The 27,044-nt window shown below is 40.7% G+C and overlaps 1 protein-coding gene across 1 annotated transcript in view; it reads left to right on the top strand.

The window, feature by feature from the left end:
• The window catches only part of LOC106012547 (acetylcholine receptor subunit alpha-type acr-16-like), a gene marked incomplete at its 5' end in the record, with an annotated part of 91,506 nt that overhangs the window by 38,093 nt on the left and 26,369 nt on the right, over positions 1–27,044 (top strand). The window contains 3 exon segments of the mRNA NM_001310495.1: positions 5,555–5,664; positions 9,556–9,763; positions 11,132–11,254. Of these exon segments, the coding sequence (NP_001297424.1) occupies positions 5,555–5,664; positions 9,556–9,763; positions 11,132–11,254 (441 nt within the window).

Raw genomic sequence — 27,044 nt, forward strand, 5'->3', positions numbered from 1 at the left:
CTAGATTGTGGCAATGACGGTGTAATAATAATAATACTAATTGTATCAATAATAATCATTTTTATAGGGCCCACACCCTAGTGGCTCTAGATGCTTCGCAATTTTAAAAAAAACACGAAAATGTGTCATGTTACAGGCATACGTACCGGACCATTCAATGTACAAAAATCCTTTTTTAGAATACAAATTTTACTTAAAATAATTCTTGAATCCGTAATCCGACAAAAGAACACAAATCCACGTAAGAACAATCACTGTGGCGACTGATCACATCAGTTGTTGAAAGAAATATCAAACTAAGACAGTGATGAAATAAGACTTAACTAAGTAAAACTATCTTCAGACCAGTTTTAATTATTTAACGCAGCCGACATAGACACCTATTTTTTTTAAAGAAATGTACTGGGACGTAATTCCACGCTGACTGACTCGGCAGCGCTGTGGAAAAATGTCCTACCTCAAGTTTTGTTTTGTTTTGTTTTGGGGTTGGTTTTTTTCGTTCTATCATTCTGATTTAGTTTTTAGTTTTAGTAAGGGTTTTACGACACTTGCAACACAATAAGGTCATATAAGTGCCGAAGAATAGATTATGTGTTACAAGAGAGTAACATACACAAAAAAAGAAGGAGGAGAGATAAGGACGACAGAATAATGCTTGATAGGAAAAAAGAAGCAAACCACACCAGAGCACCCGCCAACCACCCACATCAATCTGACCCCAGGTTGCCACTGACAGATAGGATCGAAACCCGCTCTTTAAACTGTCTAATTTCTGTTAATGGTGGCCTTAAAAACACTTACATTTCAAAGAAAAAAGTCTCTAGAGTTGAAGCTGCTCAGCTGCTGTTTGCCACTGCTGGTCTCACATGCTCTTGTAGAGATTTGGCTCTATGAACTATCCTCCTTTGGTAGGGTCAATGTTTGAAATTTGTTTGTGAGCGCTTCATGCTTTGGGCAAGCTGACAACATTTCTGAATGTGGTGAGTTTATTTGGAGGGCAGGATGACAAGAGGACAGGAGGAGGGGATGAGGGGAGGAGGGCGTATGTCTAGAGTGTGTTCCGGAATGTAAGGGTTTGAGGACAAGTGGTAGGCGTCTCGCTCTCTCTCTCTCTCTCTCTCTCTCTCTCTCTCTCTCTCTCTCTCTCTGTACTCTCTCTCTTCCTCTCTCTCTCTCTCTCTCTCTCTCTCTCTCTCTCTCTCTCTCTCTCTCTTTCTTACATATGTACTATAAAGCTGTCCAAACACAGGATCTCCCGAATGTGTGTCACTGCGCTCAGTTCAGGAACTTCTCCGATGAACCCGAGATTTGCCTTCAGAAAAAATATAGTAAATGAAAAAAAATCGTTAGTGCCGCTTTTTTTTCCCCTTATCCCTTTCATGTGGCCAATAAGTAGTGTTGAACCCGATATCTCACCCACCCCAAAAGACTCCACCCCCATCCCAACACCCCCCTCGCGGAATGATCTTTTGTATCCAGTGAGGTGTTAAAATCCATTTTTTTAAAGACTATGAAAAGAAAAAAAAATGCCATCCTCCACAGAAAAGCCTAACTCCTTGCCACTCAAGTTCTTTTTCCTTGCATAACAGGTTTGTGGGCCTCTTTCAAGAATGTTTCAAGTTACTTTTTCTTTGCTCTACTTGTGAGCTCAGAATTTGTTTTCAACACTTCACTTTCCGAAATGAAAGAGCAAGTGAAGAAAACTGGTGAATTCTGTCTTTTTTTCCTTGGATTAAAGTTGTCATTTTAAACAGACCTTTATCTTCAGCAAGCTGTTCAACTACTGATCATAGCCCAAAAAGCACCATTTTTCGTAAAAGAAAAAGAACTTTTCCATTCTTTTAACAGTTGTGCCTATCCTATGTATCTTTTCTCGCTTTATCTCGACAGTTAGAATCTCAAATTTGACAAAACATTTTTCGAACATGTTCAACCAATACTATAAATCAATAAATTAAAATTTAATTTTCTCTCTTTTTAAATTGTAGGCTTGGTAAAAATAAAGGGTTTATGAACAGTATTGTTGTTGCTTTGGTACCACCGGAGACCCTAACTCTGGTTCTTTCGATTTTGTTCATGTCGACGAAACCTTACAAAGACTGTTGCTTTACAGGGGCCATGTTGTCAATTATAGATGGACACCGTTGTTGTTTTCTCACAAAACGTATTTTGAAAAATAAAAGATCTCACAGACCTTTTTTCGGGTTTGAGTTTTGAGTATGCTTCTGATAAGAATTTTTTCAATGTGAAAACAGCAAGGTTTGTGGAGTTTTGTGTTGATAATCTTAGAACTGCTTTGCAAGATGCATTACGGTATTACAATATTCGCCTAGTTTTCAGAGAAATGCATTATGGGTAGCAATATTTACGGATTGTTAGCATTCCTTGGAGGAAACAAATGAAGGAGAGAAGGGAGAGAAAGGGGGAAATAGAGAATAGATGGAGAGAGATAGTAATAGTGAGGGGTGAAGTGTAGAAAAAGAGAGCGACAAAGACAAAGGGGAGAGAGAGAGAGAGAGAGAGAGAGAGAGAGAGAGAGAGAGAGAGAGAGAGAGAGAGAGAGAGAGAGAGACAGAGACAGAGATAATGAGAATGCGAACCTGAGAGTAACAAATAGACCGACGGAGAAACAGACAGAAAGACAGCGATAGTGCGAACGAAGGAGGGAAAGAAAAAAGCGGGAGATAGAGAGACAAAGAGAGAGAGGGAGAGACAGAGACAGAGATTATAAGAGAGCAAACGTCAGAGCAGTAAATAGACCGACAGACAGACAGAAAGACAGACAGAGATGGTTTGAGCGAACATAAGAGAGATAAAGATAAAGAGAGCTAGAGAGAGAGAGAGAGAGAGAGAGAGAGAGACAGACAGACAGACAGACAGACAGACAGACAGACAGACAGACAGACAGACAGACAGACAGACAGACAGACAGACAGACAGACAGACAGACAGACAGACGGACAGACAGACAGACAGACAGACAAACAGACAAAGAAGAGGGGAGAGAATCAGAGACAGAGAGACAGCTACAACGGGACAAAGAGAGAGAGAGAGAGAGAGAGAGAGGGGGGGGAGGGGGAAAGCGGGAGAGGGAGATAATAAGGGTGCGAACGTGAAGGTAGCAAATAGACCGACAGAAAAACAGACATAAAGACAGAGAGAGAGACAGAGTCGATGCGAACGAAAGAGAGAGAGAGAGAGAGAGAGAGAGAGAGAGAGAGAGAGAGAGAGGGAGGGAGGAGTGACAGGGAAAGACGAATAGACAGACAGGCAAACAAGTTTTGCCCTTGGCTTTGCTCGTATGAGAGAAAAATGGAAAATTGAATAGAGAAAATTATAAATCATTCTGCAGGAATACAGACAGACTGACAGACAGACAGACAAACCAATAGGCAAACAGATACTGAGACTGAACTTGTGTGAGTGTGTGTGTGTGTGTGAGAGAGAGAGAGAGAGAGAGAGAGAGAGAGAGAGAGAGAGAGAGGGGGGGGGAGAGAAAGAGAGAGAGAGAGAAAGGGAGAGTGAGAGAGAGAGAATGAGAGAGAGAGAGAAATCGACTCACATGCCGAAGAGTTCCTGGCTTTGCTCATGGGTTAGAAAAATGTAGAATTGAATAGCAAAAAAAAAAAGAGGAGACGTTTCAACGGAAATGCAGACGTTTTTGATTTTAAAAAATAATTATGTTCTTTGCAGCTGGCAGATGTCGACGTAATATTTTTTTCCTTCTTTCAAAAATGAAATTTACCTTTCTGCTCACGATCGAATTTATATCTCATAATCTTTTCAATTAGGAGACGGAATCTGTAAATCCAATCTCTGTCTTCCATAGAACAGAGCCACATGGTCCAAAAGCTTTGAAAACTCTTCAAACTCACAAAATTTTAATTACCCCCCCCCAAAAAAAAACCTAAAAAAACCACACAGTCAACCCCCCCCCTCCAACCCTCCCACCCCACCTATAAGGGATTAAAGAAAGAGTCACCTGAACCATAAATGTAGCCCGGCATGCTCTATAGTGCAGATATGTTATTTTTCAAAGGCCAAAGGCCTTTATGCCAATAAATATCATTACTCAATATATGTACCTAAACATATCCTGTAACTTTTACCCTTATAATTTTGTACCAACGCGGTGGTATCAGACTCTATTCAATTTTTGGGCATATGGAGTAATTGGTATAATCTTTAATCTTGTTCACTTGTCTTGTTTTTAAAGAAAAAAATACTCATCTATCTTGAATAGAAATTGGAATAGTTACGATTGAAGGGGGTGGGGATTTCCTGCGTGATATCAAAGGTAACATTAGCGAGAAAATAGCCGTCAAGTTTGATGACTTCCAAAGTTATAGTGTCCTTCGAAAGTGTTAAGTTACATTTCTGTGCCTTTGATCAACGTTCCTCAGTAAAATCAGAACTTAAATGTGTTTTAAATGGATATAAAAGCTATTGAGCCCCCCCCCCCCCCCTTCCCTACCATAGAAAAGAAAACTCGATAAGAAAAATACTGCCAAAAATGCGGCTGAAAAATGTCGGTTTCTTTGATTTAACTGCTGTTCCACTTTCCAGCTGACGGGTTGCCACTCGTACGCCACATTCTCTCTGGCGCCTTTTCTCTGTACTCACTACACCAGCTACTGTCTCTTTCTCTGTCACACCTATCTGTCGACGAAAGTGGAGCACCAACTCCCAAAGTACACAGCGTGCCCTTGAAAGGACCTATGTGCACAGCCTTATATTATGAATAAAAACGAAAAAAAAATAGAAACAATTTGAAAGGGTTTATAGATGCAATACATCTTTTTTTAATAATACTTTTTTTGGGCTGTTTCTTTCTATATTGCTTGATGGCAATTATATTGGTTCGATAACGATGAATATGATTTTCTTTTCTTTACGTTATTCCTATGTTTGTGGAGGTTTTCGTTTCATTTAATCTTGGCTGTTGTTTAGTAAGTTAGATCGTGAAACTCCATCAAAAAATATAAATCTTAGGTCATCACCCAATACCCGCTCCTTTCCTAACCCCATTTTTGTCTGCGTCCTCGGAACAAAGAGAACACTGGGATAATATTAATATGACACTTTTGTGAACATTTATGTTGCAAACAGTTCTTATTATATACAGACTCCATCCCATTTCCTTGATCGTATAATAGAAAGACGTTCATCATCCTTCCTGTGTACGTTTGCATTATATTAAAACGGCTCCGAGGTGTAAATACATGGCCCCTGTGCTACATTGTTTTCCGTGCTGATATTGAATTTCTATGTAAATATCTTGTTTATTGCACTGGAAAGGAAATGAGATGAGCCACAGCTCTCAAGGGACGCTGAGGGGATAAACAGCTTTGTCTGTTTGATGCCTTTAGACATGAAAAAAATGTTTTAAACGGATAATGAAAACAAAGAAGACAGCGTGACAACATCAACAGCAATGACAAAAAAGAGCAGCGATAGCAATATTGATTTTAAAAAATGATAATAACTAGTAGTCTAGATGATAATGACGATGATGATAATGTACTTAATCCCTCTTGACTTTGCATCTTATCAGGAATGGGTGGACGAGTTCATGGTGTGGGATCCCCAGCGGTTCAACAACATCACAAAGCTGCGTATACCTTGCCACAAGCTCTGGCTGCCCGACATGGTCCTGTACAACAAGTAAGTTGTCGATGGTAGCTTTTGTTTGAAAGACTTTCAAGTTTTAGTTTGCTGTTATAGGCAATACACAACAGGAAACGTGTAGGTGCACAGATCACTGGAAGACAGGCTTCTTCTTCTTTGTTTTCGGTTGTCCATTGATATCGCTGATGACTACAGCAGTGTGTATAATACAACTTTACCTAGATGGTAGACATAAAGGAAGTAGATTACCCATGTACTACTCCCCTCCCTTCAGATTTTGACTTCTTTGATATGCTTCAAAGGAGAGACGTAGTCAATAGGATTGGAATCAAGGAAGGTGTAAGTTCTGGGGAAGACGATAAACAACCCAACAAACAGTAAACGCCAGCTACTAATGGACTATTTCTTCATACTTCTGTAAATGGTCATCTCTGTTCCAAGTCAGGTATGGGGTGCACATGTAGACTTATTTTTTTCACTTAATAATTTTGCTTCGTGCTATTCAGTACGGTTTATCATTTTTTGCTGGGGGGGGGGGGGGGTTCTTCTTTTTTTTCGTTTTAATCTGTTTTGAGATTGCCAAGACAGTCCATTCTCTTTGACGTCCCTTTGACGTCCTTCATCCCAACTGTCATCGCACTCCTTCGACCGCTGTCGTCACTCTGGCTTTTATCCTGAACGGACATGACATCTACCAATGGAGTATTGCCGGACCACTGGTCCAGAATCAAAAGGCTCCATCTGCAACATGTTAACAATAACGCGCAATAACTTCTAGCACACGGAACCTTTTATCTCTGAGCTCGTTTTCATCTGGTCTAATAAGTTGGTTCAGAATCAAAACGGGTCATCAACAACCATCATAACGTACAGCAGGTGGCACGCTTTCGCTTAGAACCTGTGGTGTGGAGGGGAAAGAAAAAACTGTGAGGACGGCAATAATTTGTTCCTTGTTTATCACGTTGACTGCTCTCCCTGTCTGGCCAGTCCTCCGATTTTGTTTTTTATCCGTATTGATCTTAGCGGCAGCGTCTATCACTGTGTGAAGCGCTATGAGGCCCTGACGGTCAACCCCACAGACGTGGGAGGATGGACAGTGTACGCACTGGCAGCTTGATTATGTCTCTTTTTGTTGATAGTAAGGTGTGGTCATCCGGCGTAGGATTATTTCCCGACCCCGATTTCTGTATTTCTATGTTTCGCTATTCTTTTTGTCGTGTCGGTCAACCGGCCTGCAGAGCGTATCTCCTCTGCCGTCTTTGAGGCGTCCTCTAGATCTCTTTCCTCTACGAGGGTTTGCATTCAATACACAATGTTGTCCTATTGATAGGTACTGTTAAAATAATTTAAGAAATATTTTTTTTAAGATACTTAATAAGAACTATTAAATTTTCCAGTCTGGCCATTCCCCATTTACTATTCACACTGAAATATGAATTTCTCCATGATTGTTACACTGAGTTTTGTCTCAGTTAATATTGTGTTAAACTATGGTGCGGATGGCCAAAGTTTAAATTCCATTGAGGAGTTCTCAAATATAGGGAACATCCAAAGCTCTCTGCATTTTTGGGACCGTTTCTATCTCGGGCGGAAGTTACATTCGGAGCACCCACTTTGCACAGAACCTTACAGTTTTAAAAGGGGTGTACATCCATTATCAAATAATAAAAGAACAATCAGAGTTTGATTGTTTGGCAATAATCCGATGTTGGTTATAAATTTTTATCAAAGAGCTGTTGTTTTATGGTATTGATGACTATGAATACTACTATTTCAAGCAGTTTTCTACAATTCCAGACGTCAAGTCTTAATCCCAAGCTTCCTCCATTTATGACAAGTTCTCTTACGTTAACGCAGAGTACCTCAAGCTGCTTTAATAACTTATTTCCAAAATTCCATCAAAACATCTTTTACGTTTCTTTCCGTTGTGCAAGTAAACTGAAGTTGATCTAGGTTGTCAGTGATACAATCGAGAAAGCCAAAAACATCGATCTATTAAGGAATGAATCGACAACAGGTGTAAGGAAACTGGATATTGATCGTTTAACTTTTAAAAAATAAAAATGTGATTACTTCCAATGCTTTCTAGAAAATTAGTGTGGACTCAGTTCGTAGAGGCAGGTTAAACTGACAGTGAATATTAGGCACATTGGATCCCCTCAAGATTTATTATTGTACCTTTCATTACATCTCTAACGCTTTTCTCCCTAATGGAATAACTAACTTATTACATTTTACTCATTATTGTCACTATATTTCTTTACCCACTTTATCTCTCCGTCTGTGCATCTGTTTACAATCATCTTTGGATGCTATTATCATCATCACCCCGTGCCTTGCCGACTGGCGTGGGCGATCATGGACCTCCACTTCCATCTGTCTTTCGAAGCAGCAATGGTGTCTGTTGTTCTTGCTGCTCCCAGCCATGTTGTCATCTTGTCCAGTATCTTTTCCCTCTGTCTGCCTCTACCTCTCTTTCCATCAAACTTTCCTGTTGTTACAATGTTCTCTAATGCTTCTTTCCGCATTGTGTGTCCGAAAAATGCTTTTATAGCTTCTCAAAATTATGCCCTCCTTCCTACTTCTGAGGCCACGTCCGTAGGCTTATATCGTTCATAGCGCAGGGTCATCTACATTGACCACCGGAAGTCATGACTGAGCGGGCAGGCGAGCGATCATCGAGTTAGCGGAAGCGCTAACGAGAGAAGATCCGTTTTGAATACTTAGAATGTGGGGCAAGCGAAACGTTTCTTTGCCGAGCCCTTTCAGGTAGCTATTTTTGGGGAGGTTAGCTCTTTCCCAGACACGAGAAACAAAGAGAATTGAACGAGGGAAAGTCTAAAACGACTCACGGGGAGGACGAGATAAAGGGACAACTGAAACAGTCAATAGTGTGAAGGCGGGAGGCTGTGAAGAAATAATTTGATCCAGGAATGAGCATAAGAGAAGGGAGAGAAGTAGATACAAGAGAGGAGGAGCAGGCCTGGGGAAAGGGGGGGGGGTAAAAGAAAATCGAAATGATGGTTTAAAAAGAACACCGTTTTACACTTTTCTAAATTCAGAAATATCCATCTTTCTACTGAATTATGAACGGTTAGTCAGCGTTTTTATTTAATATAATGTAGATCTAAAGCTGGGATGTGCGTTCATTATCAAACAAATTTAGCAAAGCTCCTGAAGAGACTTACAATGGATTCTCTTGAAAAGTGGTCATAGACAGCATAAAACTTTGAAAGGTCCCCACTCGACGCCTTGTGGATATAAATAGTAACGTCGCACCAAAAAGTAGCTCAACTCCTCGGCGAGCACAGTATCTGGTGTAGTGTGGCATATTTCCTACGTTTTTCATGTCATCAAGAAGGTTTGCCTCTAAAATACAATTTAACTGTCTAAAAAAGCGTTAAATCCACACTATAGTTTATCATATCATTCACTGCCTAGCCATGACCGAAGGGTATGGTCCAGAAAAATACGACCCCCCCCCCCCACACCCAACCCTTACTGTTCCTGTAAACCCTGGGGTGTGGGTGGTTGGCGGGTGCTCTGGTACGGTTTGCTTCTTCTTTCCTATCAAACATATATCGTCCTTATCTCCCCTTCTTCTTTTTTATGTTTGTTACTCTCTTGTAACACTTCTAATCTCCTGGCGCTCATATGACCGTATGCAGTTGCAAGCGCCATAAAACCTCTTCTAAACTAAAAACCCTGGGGTGCGCGTTCATATGACCTTATGCAGTTGAAAGCTCTTGTAACTCTTATAGCAACAACAAAAAACCACAAACAACAAAGACCAACTCTGCAATGTGAATGGGGCCCACCTTCAGAAATATAATAATATGTCTCGGAGAACGTTAGAGAGTTAATATTTTCACAGAGGCAATCAGAAACAAAACAAACGCCAACCGAACCTTTAAACTCTTTTTCCAGCGCTGCTGAATACACGGACGGTCTCATGCCAGCCAATGCTATGGTAGAGCCCAACGGTAAAGTGTTTTGGCCCGTTCCTACAAAACTGCAGAGTTCCTGCAAGGTTGACGTGACCTATTTCCCGTTCGACAGCCAAGAGTGTTCCCTCAAGTTTGGCTCGTGGACATACGATGGCTACCAGGTGGACATAACAAACAGGACTTCTGAGGTGAGTGCTCTCTTGTTTTGTATTACTTACGTGAAGTAACATATTGGGGATAAAGAGGTGAGCTCTCTAAAAGCCTGCTTTTTTTTTTTAAAGGGCGGAATTTGTATAGGTTTCACACACCTCGTATTTTCTTAAAACCAGGTTTAGACAGTTTGCCCAACACAAAATTAGTCTGTTTCGTCTTCTACACGAAATGAAATCAATATTTTCAGACTGAAATCAGGAATACTGGCTGCTTTTTATGAAAATTGGAGCAATAATTTGAGGTAGCATTCTTGAACTCTGGTTGTTTCAGTTCTCGTGGTTTGAACCTCTTATCTTGAGCTCTCCTGAAGTTTGAATTTAAATTCCGTGTCCCAGATTCTTATAAATATTCTTAGAATATTGTTTCGGAAAATAAACTGGCACCATCCTTTAGGTGCTGGAAAGGTGAACAAGTGGGTTAACGGCTCACTACTAGTAAGTAGAAAACCGTGCATCTATGCCCCCAGATGAACAATATTTCTTTCTAATTTTAGATACTTGTTTAGCGTGACAAACTCACTGACATAATAGAGACCGTAGGGCTGGCGAAAGTAAAATCATCATCATTATCATCATCATCAGCAGCAGCAGCATCATCCGGTGCTTTGTAAACTGGCATAGTAAGTAGGTAGACACCCTTCAACTATGTTCTTCGATCTTCGTTACCATCACAGCTTGGTAAATGGCTTCGACTCCAAAAACAACTACATGTAGTTATGCCTAACAGGCATTCAACCCATCCGACCACCGACTGTAGGGTAGCAAATTGGGCGCTTTGTAGAAGACCCGAGTTCGATTCCTGTGTGAAGAGAACATAATAATATGAGTCTTTCTAAGTTGTTGTATCCCGCTCAGCCCGGGATGGCCCGGGCAGAAAGGGTCGACGCCTGCCCCCTAAATCATCTAATTGTGACAATGGGAGCGAAAAACACCATCATCGAAAAGTCAACTCATACAATACCCACAATCCGTACAACAACTTTTGTTACAACCTTCCCATGTCAATCTTTGGTTGGAGAGAGGGATGCTCAAAAACTACGGCAACGTCATGCGTGTCTTCGTAATACAAGAATGCTTTTATGTTTCTCTATTGGAAAGACAGGGTGCAGGGAACTCTTGGTTTTATTTTATTTGAGCAGAAGAGGGATTTGTAAGAATGAGATGGGTGGCTATTTTTAACCAATCTATTTTTATTTTACTTTCTGATTATTAAAGAGGCAAAACGTACGATTTTCATTTGCCTTCAGGAGATGAATCTTGTCGTCCCAAAATACCAGTGTTACATAGGTGCTCTCAATCAAAACGTGTTTTATTTCATAACATCCTTTTTCTATCCCCGCACAGGTTGATCTCAGCAACTACATCGTGAACGGGGAGTGGGAGCTTATACGTGTCCGATTTATAAGAAACGTTGTGAGATACTCTTGCTGTCCCGAGCCATTTCCTGACGTCACCTTCTATATCAAGGTAAGTTACGACATGCCGTCGGTTTTCGTCTCTAAACATGTTTCCGCCGAATTATGCCTACCATTGTTATTATGTCTCAGATCATGGTATCCACAACCGTAGCTACCATTGAAGGTACGATAATAAGTAAAGATAAACATCCTATACAATATTTTTAGCAATTTTGGATGATACAAAGAAGAAGATACATCTTTGCCCCAAAACGGGTTTAACCTAATTTGACAGGTACACTGTTAGAGTCACAGAAACCGATTATAAACGTTACCAGATATTTGCTCAAGGGGGGCCACAGCAAAGAAGAAATGTCTGCTTGACCAACAACAGGAAGTGCAACTCCCTCGCTGCTAGGGCGCCACTCATACACATCCGTCTTTCTGGTGTTCGGGAGTAATTTTTCACTGAATGAACAATATCTACTTCTGACTCTCGTTTGTCAGAATAATTTACGAAGGGTACTACTTCAAACAAAAACTGTTCTCGCCCAGTACGAGCTCTTTGCCTGCTTTATTGATTACTCGAAAGCTTTCAACAGAATCCATCATATTAGGCTGATTGAGTGTTTGGAGAAGTTAGGTATTGATGGCAAAGATATCAGAACTAGTGGAAGTCCCTACAGGCAGCATGAAGCAGCAGTTAACATAAGTAGCAATCTATCGATGATATCGAAATTCATAGAGGAGTGAGACAAGATTATTTTTAAGGAGTTATTACTGGGAGTCGCAGCATTAATAACTTGAGATAAACAGGTGATACAGTCCTGCTTGCAAACAAAATAATAAAAACACTCCTAATATTTTCAAGCAAGAGTCCACAGTAGTAAGACAAACCTTGGATTGAACGCAAAGAAGAAAAAAACAATTCTACTTATAATGAAGGAATTGGTTGAATGTTACATGTATCTCATTTACGTATACTGGCACTGAGGTCAGTCCTCGGTCAGAAAAGAGAAGAAAACAAAAATAATATCTACGCTTGAGATATGACGCTACCGCAAAATGGCTAGAATTAGTTGAAAAGCAATAAAGACAAATTATAACTAGGAGTGCCAGGTTTCCAAAACAACATAAAATCTGTTTAACACAATAAAAAGGGGGGGGGGAGAAAACACTATGGTTGTATAAAGCAACCAACCACTATGGGGGAAACATTCGAAGGCAAAATGTCGCGCACAAGGGCTATGGGTAGACAACGCTTTAGCATGGAGACCTCGCATCGGTGGAGACCTCGCATCGGTGAGGGGGCTCTGTGCGTCAGAAAAGCTGTAGAGAGGAAGAGCCCGAAACAGCGACGCATTTTCTCCTGATGATCTCCATGCTAGAGTCCAGGATACGGGGCGTTCGGCTGTGAGCAGTGCATATTATGGCTGTTTTAGACTACGTTGACAGCGCTGACTATGACAAAATGCACGAAAGCAGCTGGTGACCGTAAAAAGTGGTGGGTCATTACAGGTCAACCTCTTAGCCAGAGATGACACTTTCAGAAATCAGGCTTGCAGGAAAACCTCTAAAGCCCCTGGGCTCATCTTTTGCATCCAAATGAGCCTTTTTTAATTTGAAATGCCTTATACAGAAATATTGCCTACTTCCAATGTCTTCGAGCCCTTTCTAGGTTGCCTACCGGAATGTGGTTAATTTCACAGGTAGTCGGGGGATAATCGTTAGGTATAATCCACCCTTTCGATTCACGATCGGAACATACATACGTACACATACGAATACATACTCAAAACTACACACACACACGCACACACGCACACACGCACACACGCACACACACGCACACACACACACACACTCACACCACACACACACACACGCACACACACACATATACACACACATACACACGTACATCTCTCTCTCTCTCTCTCTCTCTCTCTCTCTCTCTCTCTCTCTGTGTGTGTGTGTGTGTGTGTGTGTGTGTGTGTGTGTGTATGTGCGTGTGTGTGTGTTGCCTCCCCTCTCCTTTTTCTGGGGTTGTTTTTTTGTATATCTTGTAAATACCAACTGTGAAGAAAACCCTTGAACGAAAAGCTGCTTTCTTCTTAAGATGCCCATCAAGCCATTTTTCATTTTTTAAAGCCTGTTCTGTTCTACAAACAAATAATAAAAATATAAAAGACAACCCTCTTCTAGTGGGTGATTGGCGGGTGCTCTGGTGTGGTTTGCTTCTTCTTTCCTATCAAACATCTATCGTCCTTATCTCCACTTCGTCTGTTTTATGTTTGTTACTCTCTTGTAACACCTCTAATCTTCTGGTGCTCATATGACCGTATGCAGTTGCGAGCGCCATAAAACCTCTATTTAAAACAAAACAACCCGCTTCTTCTTCTTCTTCTTCTTCTTCTTCTTCTTCTTCTTCTTCTTCTTCTTCTTCTTCTTCTTCTTCTTCTTCTTCTTCTTCTTCTTCTTCTTCTTCTTCTTCTTCTTCTTCTTCTTCTTCTTCTTCTTCTTCTTCTTCTTCTTCTTCTCCTCCTCCTCCTCCTCCTCCTCCTCCTCCTCCTCCTCCTCCTCCTCCTCCTCCTCCTCATCCTCCTCCTCCTCCTCCTCCTCCTTCTTCTTCTTCTTCTTTTTCTTCTTCTTCTTCTTCTTCTTCTTCTTCTCCTGACCTCCATTCCTTAGAAAGACCGCAATGCACTAACTGTGGACAGCGAGAGTCGGTCAGCTCAAGGAAGAGCCTGTTAAAAGGAACTTTGAGGACGTACTTTCTTGTCAGCCGAAAAACTGTGAGCACTTGGGCGGATCTGGCAACCGATACCGCACTGTGATCTCTGCCTTGATCCCACTTCTGTACTCAAATAACCTAAGTAAGAGAGACAGGAAAAAGTCCTACCGCCCTTGATATTTGATTTCGACCCTTATAAGTAGATGGGGTATTCCCTGAAAGAAGTGTCGCGTTTTCTTTTTTCAGTTGCCGATGAAGTCCACATTGCGGAGCAAGATTAAAACCACACCAAAAACGGCTATTTCAAAAGAAGAGAACGTGCAAAAATCGGATCGTTTAAATGTATTAATGTTCGAGAGAGAAGTGTCTCGTCGACGCCCAGCGAAATAAATGTTAATCCTTTAGTCCAGTACCATACTACGACAAATTGACCAACTGTTTTGTCTTTGAGTTGTGAATATTGAAAATAACAAAAGCCTACCACGCCAACCCGGCACAACTGTGTATAATAGTCACGCTTCTACTAACATTGTCTACAACTCTTAGATCAAATAGTTGGCCAACTGTTTTGTCGTAACACGAGATACAAAGCTAACGGGTGGAATTAAGAACTTAGAAGGAAAGCGAGTGGGGTGGAAAGATGGTGGGAGGGGGGGGGGTCGGATAGTAATCCGGCACCATTCCGATTTTACCGATTGGCGCAAGAAGCCATTTTGGCTCGATTTTTTCTGGTTCTCGACACTTTTAGCTCTGTGATATTTTATTTCTCTGGGCTGTTCTTTAATGGAAAGAAGAAGAAGAAGAAAAAGAAGAAGAAGAAGAAGAAGAAGAAGAAGAAGAAGAAGAAGAAGAAGAAGAAAAAGAAGAAGAAATTTCGCTCTTTTGTTTCGTAGAAGTCCTGCAATTCTTAAGGATTTCGGGAACTCAACACGGCCCTCCGGTGAGAGTAGATTATAACGTCAAGATGAACGAGAAACATTCAGCCCTTTCCACCCAATCCAAGCCCGAGCACGCACACAGTAGACCTAATTCCCAAGAGAAGACACACCCTGACAAAAGCGTAAGGGGCAGTGCAGACACCAAAATGTGTGACAGCGCACACCTACTCCAAATCCTGCAGTTTGAATTTATCACCTAAACCAAGCCGGGCTCATGAATATTAATACGGTTGTGTAAAGGTTTTGACACACCACAACTTCCATGCACATTAAACAGGAGTACAGCAAAGATATAGATGCTGCGTAGTTTATAAAAGTCATTGTATAATTTGTTTTCCGCACTCTTCCAGAAAATGCGTCAAACGTAAATAATTTCTGAAGTTGCTTTGTCTGAGTAATAGTTTATGTTCTAAAAAGAGTTATTTTTACTTTTATTAGCTTAACCCCTATCTTCAGTGTGAGAGAGAAAATTGTCCTTTCTTTCTAATACTCCAAACAGCTGCGTGTTGTATAGTTATTCACACAATAAAATAATATGTCTGTGCACTTACAGAACGTGGGTATGGTTTTATTCTATTCGCTGCATTTTGGATGTGTCTGACCCTGAAGTCGCATGTGAGAGTGCATTATTATAGGTGCCTGCGTGTGTATGTCTGCGCGTCAGTTTGCGTATGTGGGAGTACGTGCATGCGCGCGCGCGTGCGTGTGTGTGTGTGTGTGTGTGTGTGTGTGTGTGTGTTTGTGTGCATGTGCTAGTGTGTGTGTCTGTGTGTGATTATGAGAGCGTAAGTATATTTGAATGGAGAGAAAGAGAGGGGGGGAGAAAAAATCTTAGGAGTGGGAGGGGGAGAAAAACAATTAAATAGATTTTTCGAAAGATAAATAAGAAGTAGAATCGCAGAAGAAATAATTCAGGACTCTATTAACCTTTACAAAATGGACGACACAAGATATTGCACAGCGTAAAGGCCTCCAACAGAACTGTACGTGGGAGGCGACTACATTATGTAAGGGTTCAGGAGGGCATCCTTCCTCACTCCCTTACCCATGGGAACAGGAATTAATTTGATGAGAAGAGATGTCTTTGGGGTGGATGGGCTGTATGATCGGGCGGCATTTTCGTAGAATATAAGTTTATTTTTTCTTTTCCTTTTCTGAATCATTATCAGCAATTTTTTTACGTTTTGTGCTCAGAGAAATAATTTTTCCTGGACCTTGATATTGGATTTCTGTCTGTCTATCTTCGATCTGTTTCTTGACCAGCTGGTAATATCTTAATTAATTCTGCGATGACAAGAGATGTAAAGTACAACGGGTTTGTTTTGTGTATTTCTAGAAATATCGGCTTTCTTTATTTAGTTTTTTTAAAGTTTTTAAGAACATGCTTGCTGGACTTTTTTCTATCTCAGAAATGTTAATATCAGAATGTTACGGTTCGTATTGCCTTTTGTTTCTCAAAGCGGATTTCACTGACGCACTAACCACTGTTAGTAGGTTTCCTAAAGTTGTGATGTTATTAGATCATTTGTGAAAAATTTGAGCCTTAACTTAACAACATTGCTTTAGAAATTGGGCTTTAGATGATGCGTTTTTCAAAATGCCCTCTGTCTTTTTATAGCCGCGATACGAAATTGAGCTTAAGGTTCGTTTGTAGATTGAATGACTACAATCAATTTTAAAAACGTTTTTGATTAATATCTTGGTTTGAACGTTGTTAAAGAACATGCTTTTTTTCCTCGATATGGAAGAGGGGGGAGGGATGAGGGGTGATGGGGAAGAGGGTTCCTAGAAATCAATTAGGTACGTCTTCTTTTATACTTCTTTGAAAATGTTATATCGAAAATGCTGGTGAAGGGGACTGAGGTCGTACCTTCGTGTGTGTGTGGTTTGTTTGTGTGGGGAGGGGGGAACACTGTGTGTCTGTGAGTAGTAAATGGCTTCGTGTATGTAATTGAACAAGATAATGAGTCAATCAATCAGGGATTCCTTAAATATCCATCCTCAAAGGAGAATTCCTATTACAGAGCTAAAATACGGGACAGAACAAATACATAAAAGAAACGAACGCACAGAACCACTTGAAGAAAGCAGAGTGTTGCTCCTAATCAGAAATGCAAAAACAAATGTTGCCAAGATGGTTCACTTGTCATCTTTTCATTTTCATTCTTCACTTGTACCTATTTGACAAATTAACACTAACCGACGATATAATTCCTTGTTCTATAGTGTGTCCTCCAAGAATTCGGGCTCTCCGTAAACTGAGTTAGAAACATGCTTGATTTCTGGTCGAATGGCTTGGTTCAAATATGTGATAGGAGTTTCTGAACTTGGAACGTTTTAGTTCAGGGAGTTTCAAGGCTCTCCACGCATTCAGCTCCATCCCATCGAGATGTTAAATGTGGAGCCCCCGTCTTCTAAAAAACTCTTTCAGTGCTGAAAGGGCCGTTAAACCTATAAAACATCGCAATTTCTTTTTGTCAAAGCAGTCTATTCGGTTTCTGTTCGATCATACGGTCTGACAGAACTTCCAAAACTGCATGCACAAATGAAAGGGCACACGTCCCGCTGATTTGCGTCTTACACCCCCTAGTGGCTTCCTTAGTATGTAGGTCGCTCAATATTGGCTGGGGTTGCATCTCCAGGGCGAATCTCAGGGAAGCAAGTGTAACAATGCTTTGGGAATTCGTAATCAGGCTGGGAAAACCCTGGTCATTTTGGGTTCTTGTAGCGGGCGATTATTGGGCCAGACTTGACAACCATAAAAATGCAAAGTGACTGAAATGGGTGTAGCGAATTGTATACAGGCGGAACTTTCAGAAGGGAGAGAGAGGGGGAGGGAGAGAGAGACGACAATGGGAACGAGAGGGAAGTGAGAGAGAGAGAGCGAGGAGAGAGAGGGGGCGGGTTGGAGTGGCAGAGAGAGAGAGAGAGAGAGAGAGAGAGAGAGAGAGAGAGTGAGTGAAGAATGTCCTGTTATCGATGGTAGATTCTGTTGTTTATGGATTTGCAAGAACAATCAGTCACAGGACGATAGAAGAGAGCGGAGGATTAAAGAGTCCAATTTCAAGACAAAAAAATACTTGTAGCTAGAGTTAACAGATTCCACTAGATATAACGTCCGAGATGTTTGCACGATTTTTGTTGTAGTTTCAATAGATTTAAAATGTGAATGAGAATTCAGGATATGTCACAGGAAAGTCAAAATTACACATTTTAACAATCAGACTGCAAACGAGCAACGAAGAAGATCGATATCAAGGCTAAAATATCAAGGGAATAGACAGTTTCGGTTGATAGTGCATAGTAAATAATGCCCCTACGCTTTTCAACATAATTCACTGCACCTTTATGCTATGTCATATTTTTCTCTGTTATATTTGGTACCGTAAAAGTTGAGTGCCCATTTTGACCACAAATGATTTATTTACAGAGGCAACAGCTATCTTTGATGTGGTTTTATCCCAGCACAGTTCAAGGTCGAGATGTTGATAACACTGAAAAAAGGGACTTCGAAATCTTCCACAACTTCAAAATTCGAAAATGTCCAGTTGAACAATTATACCAGGCCAATCACACCACAGTCCACCATGATACAACCGAGCTAAAAATGTACCTTTTTTTATTTTGTGGCTATTAAAAAAGCTTTAGTGCCTTTTTTATAGTTTCTGTTTCACAATCTAATTGGGTTCGGTTGCAGGCCTCTTGGAGTCTTCGTGTCAGGACAACCCGAGAAATGTTGGATACGTCTCAGGAAAGTGACATGTGTACATGTATAACATTGGGAAAACGTGTTTCTTCGCACAGAAGTCGTCCTCACACCGTTTACGTTATCATAGTCGAAGAGCCTATCTATTACATTACAGACGCTGGTCCAGGTTTAGATTTACATTCAACGTGTGCAGGATGAAAGACCAATTACGACCAACAATGTGTTTTTATTCCTTTATATCAGAGTGAAAAGAATGTTAGCCGAAAACGTGGGTCGTTAAAGACATCCGAGGGTTTGGTTCAGCAGTTTTATTGTTACGATACGTTTAAGTGGCACTTGGGCATCGTGTTGCCCAACGCTGGAGAGAAGGGTACGCGCAGTATCTATTGGAGAAGTCTCCAACGGAGATTGACCAATCAAAATGCTTTGTGCTTTGTGCTTCTAGACCAAGTAAAAAAATCTGGGGATTTACAGGGGGATATCCCCCCTGTTTTAACCCATAATTTGATATTTTTTAGTTAGGTTGGAAATTTCCTTGAAAATAATTGATTTGCAACAGTTTCAGTGGCTATATGTGTGATCTGCAGAGGTCAATACACAGTTTGACCCCCAGAAGCAGTGCATCTGTGTGCAGGAGTGCGTCTCCGAATATCCTGGGTGCTCGCCGGAGACGTCTCCGAATATCTTCTGCCGGGGGTACGTGGGCGCGGAGCCCAATTGTGTTTAATCGGTTCAAGTGTTGGCCTGCGCTCAGCCTCCCTCACACCACCCGACCACGCATCTCCCATCATCGATCTCCATTTGTATGGTTGGAAATGTCATACTTGTGGGGACCCGTGTTCGTTTCCCATACCACTCTCCTTTTGTTGTTAGTTGTGTCGGTGTTTGTTAATGTGGTTGTGTTTGTGTGTCGCGTGCGCGCGCGTGTGCGTTTGTGTGTGTGTGTTTGTGTGTGTGTGTGTGTGTGTGTGTGTGTGTGTGTGTGTGTGTGTGTGTGTTTGTAGGTGCGTATTTCGTTGTTCTGTCAAAAACGTAAACGCTACACTAGATACAGACAGACCATGTGGAAGGCGTCCTACCAAGATACATGGAATAGAGGGAAAATAATATTCTGTGTATAAGTCGCCAGTTGTCTATCAATTAAACTATTTTTGTTCTAATAACCTTGGATAAAATGCAACAGTGTATTCCAAATTTTGACGCCTTTCAGTTTTCAATATTTCTTATAGCTCAGAAAATGGGTTCGCATCCGGCCATTTATGAACAGCATTTTTTTTTCGCCTTTGTTCGAAAATGAACTTTAAATTTAAATACATTTTGAATCCTCCCTCCTGCACGGACAGAGAGCCTTAAATAAGAACATTTTATGATTATAAATCATTAAAGATATTGTCAAGTGTACAGACCCATGAACGTTAGAAAGAAGGACTGTGCAGCAAGCACGCTATTTTTGTGTTTACGTTGCTAGTCAGTCAAAAAGGGCACTGGTCTAGGAGAGTATTGCACTTAGTTATTGCGCTACAACTTCGGAAAAAATATAGCACCTGGAAAGACAAACGAAACGTATTTCTTATAAACTCAATGCACAACTCAAAGAAAATCAAAAGCCACTCCGAAAATGTCGTTTTATTTTTTTAATGAACAAATTACAGTCATGCAAACACAAATTTGAACCTCAGTCAGATTCAAATCTAACACTTTCTCGTTCAGGCCAAGTTTAAACCAGCCGGCTGATGCCACAGCGACCAGTAGCAAACACTCTAACTTAGTAGTCATTGAACATCATTCGAATCTGCAGTCCATCCGCCACACAGCCCATAGTCTGTGGTTCTAATAGATATAGAGTCTATAACACTCAGCCGAGACGAATAAACTAAAAATGTTGTACTCTAAATAGTTAATTCTTTTGAACATCTAAAAACGACAACCAAGTCTCACCCAGCCTGGTTAAAGAATGAATTGTCAGACCTTGATACCTTCAGTCGTTTTATTCATTATTATTCTTTGTTTTGGTAAAATTGGTTGTAGGCAAGTCTTTTTCAGGATTGTTTATAGCTTGTTACTGATACGTTCAGGCTAGACAATTTGTCAGGGAATACGAGTTGCATAACAATATGTTTTTGCTTGGACATGGGCCCTGACTAGTGTATAATAAGCACAAAACCAAAACAGCTGACCTGGTATTACACCGCCGCTCTTTTATTTCCTCACCTTTTACACCTCCTCAGCCTTTCGTTTCGAAACATTTTGGGCCTTCTCTTCACTAAGCACTTCGCAACTGAGTTAAAACAGCGTAAAGAGAAGCACGAAAGCGTGATGGGTGAGTGGATTAGCAGTTATGTTCTGGTCTTTTGGCTTTTGTATTTTCTGTTTAACTTTTTACTTGGTCATTAAAATTTAATACCGCTGTAAAACCTTCTAGTCATTATCACTTCTTCTATTGTAATAACGGTGCTCTTAAAGTGAAATTACACTTCCCACCTCTAGAAATGAAAATCATACACAATTTGAAAATGTTTTTATTTCGAAATTGGGCACTCTACTTGATATTGATCTTTCGAAGATAATTAGAAGTCGGGGGACTAGCTCTGTCGTCATGACTCGCGTTTTTGGGGATGAACATTCAAGCCGGGCCGGTACGAGAAAACGTAAGACTTCACTTGGTCACCCCCAAACCTCTACCTGCCTGCCCACACCATGTGGTTCTCCTCAGTAAATGTGACTTTATTCACGCCTCTGCCCCATCCCCCCCTCCCAACCAGGAAAAAGCCCCTAAAACAAAAGAACTCATTCATCTTTTCAGCAATGAACGTTAGACAAAATATGTGGCGTCATGATGAAATCAGGCTATCGTCGAAATAATGGGTTCGAAGAAACCGACAACTTTTTGCCCATTTGTTATCTTGTGTGTGTGTGTGTGTGTGTGTGTGTGTGTGTGTGTGTGTGTGTGTGTGTGTGTGTGTGTGTGTGTGTGTGTTTGTTGGTAGGTTTTTCTTTTTTCTTTTTTTTTTAGCTGGGCAACTTTAATGTTCATTCAAAATCACATTTCTGTGTTGATTTTACTTTTTTTTATATCTTTGATCAAAGCCACAAGAAGTGAAAGTTTGTCATTTCTCGTCAATGGGAGAGGCTGTGTTCCAAACTCCAGTACAACCTTGTGTGAGAGAGAGAGCGAGAGAGAGAGAGAAAGAGAGAGAGAGAGAGAGAGAGAGAGAGAGAGAGAGAGAGAGACAGAGACAGAGACAGAGAGAAAGAGAGAGAGAGAGAGAGTGCGGGGGGGAGAGGGGGGAGAGGTGGGGATGTTTCACATTTTGCGTAGTTGTGATACTGTATTCACTTTCTTTTTTTGTTCCAGAATTTCTGACAATAAAAACACATAGATAATATAATTTAGCACCTAAGGAAAGAACAAAGTATAAAAAACGCAAGCCCAAGAATACATGAGATAACTAATTTTGATCAGTCATTCTCAGCCACATACATTATTGTTGTGGCCGCGTACAAGCTGTCGTGTTTCCCAGCTCTGCGGAAAGGACAAATTAGCGGAAGAGTGTCTGCTTTTTCCAGTCGACCAACAACCTCTCCGAGGGCATTATGAAGTTAGAATCCGATGCAAATCACATTTTTTGAGTCGATTGCACCCTCTTGCACCGTGGTTTATCGTGATCCGCTCTCCCCTCCCTCATAAATAAAACACGAGAAAAGCAAGAAACTCCAGATAATCCCTGAGGCGAAAGCGCCAGAATACGGAATAATTGAATAGATAAATCACATTAGGCCTGAAGACCAAAATGTGTTCGAATGAGACCTTCTCAATAGAGCAGAACTCCAGGTTTGCCTGATGGATGGGAAGAAGTCAACTGGAGCCATGTCGAAGAACAGTTGTAATTCACGGACCGCTTCGCCTGGGGCGGGTGCACTAACGATGCATCTTCCGTTAACGATTGCTCCTCAATGTCTAATGGTGGGGGTCAGCTGCGCTTTACCGGCGTCTGTGGTGCAGCAGTTACGCGCGTCGCCGTCGCATGTAGAAGACAGGAGTTCCAGTCAGGAGCGGAAAGAACTTTTATCAAGTATCTCAGTCTTTCGACTGTGACGTTTTATCCTTCTCAGCCCGGGTTTGCCTTGACAGGGATGGGTCGAAACCTGCCTCCTAAATGGTCTAATGAGTGTGGATAGGGGAGTAAAAACACTGACGTTTACAAATAATGTAACATTAAACTACAATTTTGGGATTTGTCTTGTTTTGTTTTCTTTGTCGAGATTGTGTGTTCCCTATTTTGGGGTTATGTTTTACCTTGTTTTGTGTTTTTAACTTAGTGACAGTGTCTCCTCATCGTTTTCCTCTTCCTATGGGGCTTCAGAAACAGAAAGGAAAAACTCTACCGCTTGCGGTTTTCGATGATGCTCTTAATTTTTTAAGTTCCCTCGAGTTACTTCATATTTGACCAGCTTTCTAATTCATATTTTTAACCCTTCCCAAGACGGATGATCTGTTTTTTCATTGATTTCTGTCTGGTATAGGTTCTTTATATATAGTGCGGAAAAAGTACCATGAAGTTTGAAGCCTATCGTCGGTTTTTCAAGAAAACAAAACAGTACTAGAGCTCCAACTACTACTATGCAATATTCAATATAGAGATAAGAAGAGGTCCGCAGCTCTCCTCCGATCATTGTACCCAAATGCGTTAGAAAACTAGGGGTGCCATACAGGTGAGTTCGAGGCAAACGAGCCCCTTACTTCTAGTATAAGAAAAGAGGGCAAGAAAACCCACTACTTAGCTATTTATCTTTTAGACTGGCTTCCATACATCATCATTCCATTCTTATAGCACTTTATCAATGCATGCCACACGGAAATTCTAGATTGCACAGAATCAAATTGAAACTTTTTTTTAAAATCCAAGACATAACCGCTCGTACCGTTCCTTTCCCCCTTCTCCAACGTTCACCCTGCTTCGTCTACAAGTTGTAGTTTTCTTTTATTAATAAATTATATTTTCATGATTAAAGTTTTCCCCTATCCTTACGCGAACACTGCTTAGAATTTATTAAGATACAGAAAAGCTATGTACAAGTTTGAAAACTGCATTCTTAGAACGGTTGAGCTACAACCTCCCAAACTCTAAATAACAGCTGACAGTTATTTTAAGCCGGTTGTTCTTTAAAGTGCAAGCTCGTTTTCATACACGCTAGCCTCCCAGAGCATCTACATCACGTGTGTAATGAATCCGGCAAGGGTTGTTTTTTGGGGGGTGACACCGGCTCAATTGATCAAACCCTTGAATACATCGATTTCATTCAACCCTGTGGCAGAGAGATTTGATTTGCATAATGGAAGTATCGAGCTTCAAGCCTGGTATTTAAAAAAAGTTATAATGGGTCCTTGAAAAGGCGTTTTGAGTTTGAATTTTTTAAATGATGTAGTTGTTTTTACGCCCCCATGGACAAATTTAGATTCTGTTTGTCAGGGCAACCCAGACTGAGAGTGATGCTACATCTCAGCAGAAAGACTGAGATGCTAGATAGAAATTCTCCCCACTTGGGAACGGAATGCGAGTCTCCTGCGTGCGACGGAGAAGCACACATAACCGCTTCTTCACAAACACCTGGTCTTTTTTTTTTCTTCAATTTGAGCAGATTCAGCTGTAGCCTGTGATGAATGCAATATAATTTCTGTCTTTGGAGTGTGTGCTTGTACTGTATACGATCTCAACTTTTCACTCAAGGTGTATCACAGATTGTTCTTGAAGATAGGTCAACCCTCTATCTAAGAACTGAATAAAACATCTCCTCAGTGAGAGACATGGTGAAGTTTGTTGTCAGTGATGGCATCTATAGTGCGGTCAAAAATTCCTGGCGCAACTTATCCCCAAAATCTTTTTAACGGGGGAATCAAATTCCCCCATACTTTACACAGCAATTTGTATCAATTTGTCTTAACTCAGTCATATTTTTCCACAACAATTGAGGCTATATTAAGAAATTTTTCTTCATAAATGTATGTAAAATACTACAAATCTCCTTCACGCGGACAATGGAATGTTCACAGCACTTCCCGCTTTTCACATACATTTTGCTTACGCATATGTCTTACCTCACTGCTCACCAATGACACTTTTTAAAGAAATTAGTTTTATAGTGAACACTTTTTTGCACAAATTTTTTTTTTCAAATGCGTTCAATAAAGATCAGAAAAAAATGACGGACTTGCTTTTAAAAGCGATATTGTCCCAGCTGCAAACCTTTAAAAATCTGAAGAAACCACCTATGGGACTTTTATGAGAGTTTATGTTCGATAGTTGAGTAGATATTTGACAATAAGTTGCGCCATGAATTTTTTTACCACATTATATCTCTTAACAGGCACATAAGATGCTATTTTCAGAGAATGACGTATGCTGTGTACAAAGTGTAAGGCCTCGTTTCATCAGAGCCCTGTTTGACGTTGTTCTACATAAGTGCTTTAGTCTTGTAGAGCTTCCTTTTAATGAGATGAATGTCTTATATTATCTTTAACGTTTTGCAAAATTATAGCCTGTTGCCCCACAATTACAGTAAACTCACAAAGTTCTAGCTTGATAAAATAGGCTTTGAACAGATTCCAAATCACTATAAATAAAATTGATCTAAGTAAATTTCCAAGGTGCTTTGCCAAGTTTTCGACATCCGGGTTACCGTTGGGGTCACAGTGGGGTTGTAGCTAGCTATGTCATTCCAGAACCGGAAAGAGCGGCCTGTAATCGCTTTGATGCGCAAAGACATGGGGGAGGGGCTAGACTTTACTTTTACTTTTACCAAAAGGTATAGCTCTTGTTTCGGAAGAAAAGATTAATTGAAAGTTGAAATGAGCAAAGTTCTCAGTATAGGTGCGTAAGCTACAAGAGGGTTGTTCCAGTATGTCAGGGTGTATTTATTTGCCAAAGATATCTAAAGAAATATTGTATCCTCTCTTCTGGTAGAAGTACCAGAAAGTTGTGATAACTGATAGCACGAAAGTCTCATCGTCACTGCATAATTTTTCTGGTAACAAAAAAGTACACATAGTAGGCCCCATTTGTTTACAACCGCTTTTATTTTCTCATCTAAACTTGCAGTATATGAGAGGTTCTCGCATGGGGGAAGTTACGGTTGTACACGACAGGACAAAACGTTAAAAGAAAAAGAAAAGTGCCCTTTAAAATCATTTGCTGCGTGCGCCACCGTTAGAACCAAAGCGACTACGCTTTGAGCACAAGAACTCTTCAATGTAATCGAGACACACTTCTCGCGTCTCTAGTACTAATTCTTAAAACGAGTTAAAAGCGTCTTTTCGTATGACGTCACGGCGATCCACTTTTCGCTCACGGAGAGCGGCTATCCCGGGTATGCTTAGTAGATCGAGTAAGCTCTGAATGAAAGGCCCACGTTTAATTTTACCCGTCTCAACAGGCAGGCTCGTAAACACCCGAGAATAAGACGCCACACCACAACCCCACGAGTAGACAAGGTATGGAAAAGGTGAAAGCTGGTTAGGGGGAGGTGGGGTAGTTATTGTTCATTCTCCACAAACAGGTGACATTTTATGTATCCTTCATTCTTTTCACTGCTGAACGTTCAAGGTTTTTTTTCACCAATCAACAGTTTTATTCGCTCATATGTAAGGGTCTTTTATTTTTAAAAACACAAAATATTTTGTTATTTTTGTTTCTTAAACCTACCTCTAAGAACCAACGTCGAGAGGGCAGGCCAACCGAATATCGTTTGTTTGCTCTGTCAGTATCCTTTTTCACATCCACAAAGCAGTCACATTAGCATAAAATACTTTTGTGGCATTTGAATTCCCATGGCCCCGAAAGTTCGCGAACAAATGTCGGTTAAAGGACAGTTTGTATGTGGCTTATCTTATGATTTCCCCACAAAGCATCTTGTCTTCTGACTGTCACGTCTGCATTAGCAAAAAAAGCATTCTGTGCATATCTGTCTGTGTCTAAGACCAGATATCATAGTCTCGTAAGAAGAGTAAATACTAAGGTGCTATGCAATATTCATAAGTTTTCTCACTCGTGGGAACAAGAGGATCATGCGATGGTCTTGCACGTCCTCTCCTTCCATATCGCGATCTTTTTTTTCTTTAATCGATTTACGATATATGAAACCAGAAGTTTTTTCACAGTCGAACACCTCAAGGTGCCTCTACAGCCATGTTCAGAAAGATACTCTGCAGTGCAACTTCAGCTAAAATTCAAGAGAAGCAAGTAGAGAAATGCCATTAAAACGTGTGAGTTATTCTTTGGTAGTTATCACAAAAGTATAAATTGAGAAAGGGTTGATTTTGTTGAGGAACTACTCAAGACATAAATTTTTTACTTTGTACTCCAACGCCTTTCACCAACACTGTTGAAAACCCCTTTGTCTTACTCGCCCTCATCCCCTCCCATCCCCCTTCCTCCTATCTCTCTCTATTCTCTCTCTCTCTCTCTCTCTCTCTCTCTCTCTC

The sequence above is a fragment of the Aplysia californica genome, unplaced genomic scaffold (assembly GCF_000002075.1).
Source record: "Aplysia californica isolate F4 #8 unplaced genomic scaffold, AplCal3.0 scaffold00016, whole genome shotgun sequence".
In the NCBI taxonomy this organism is placed as follows: domain Eukaryota; kingdom Metazoa; phylum Mollusca; class Gastropoda; order Aplysiida; family Aplysiidae; genus Aplysia; species Aplysia californica.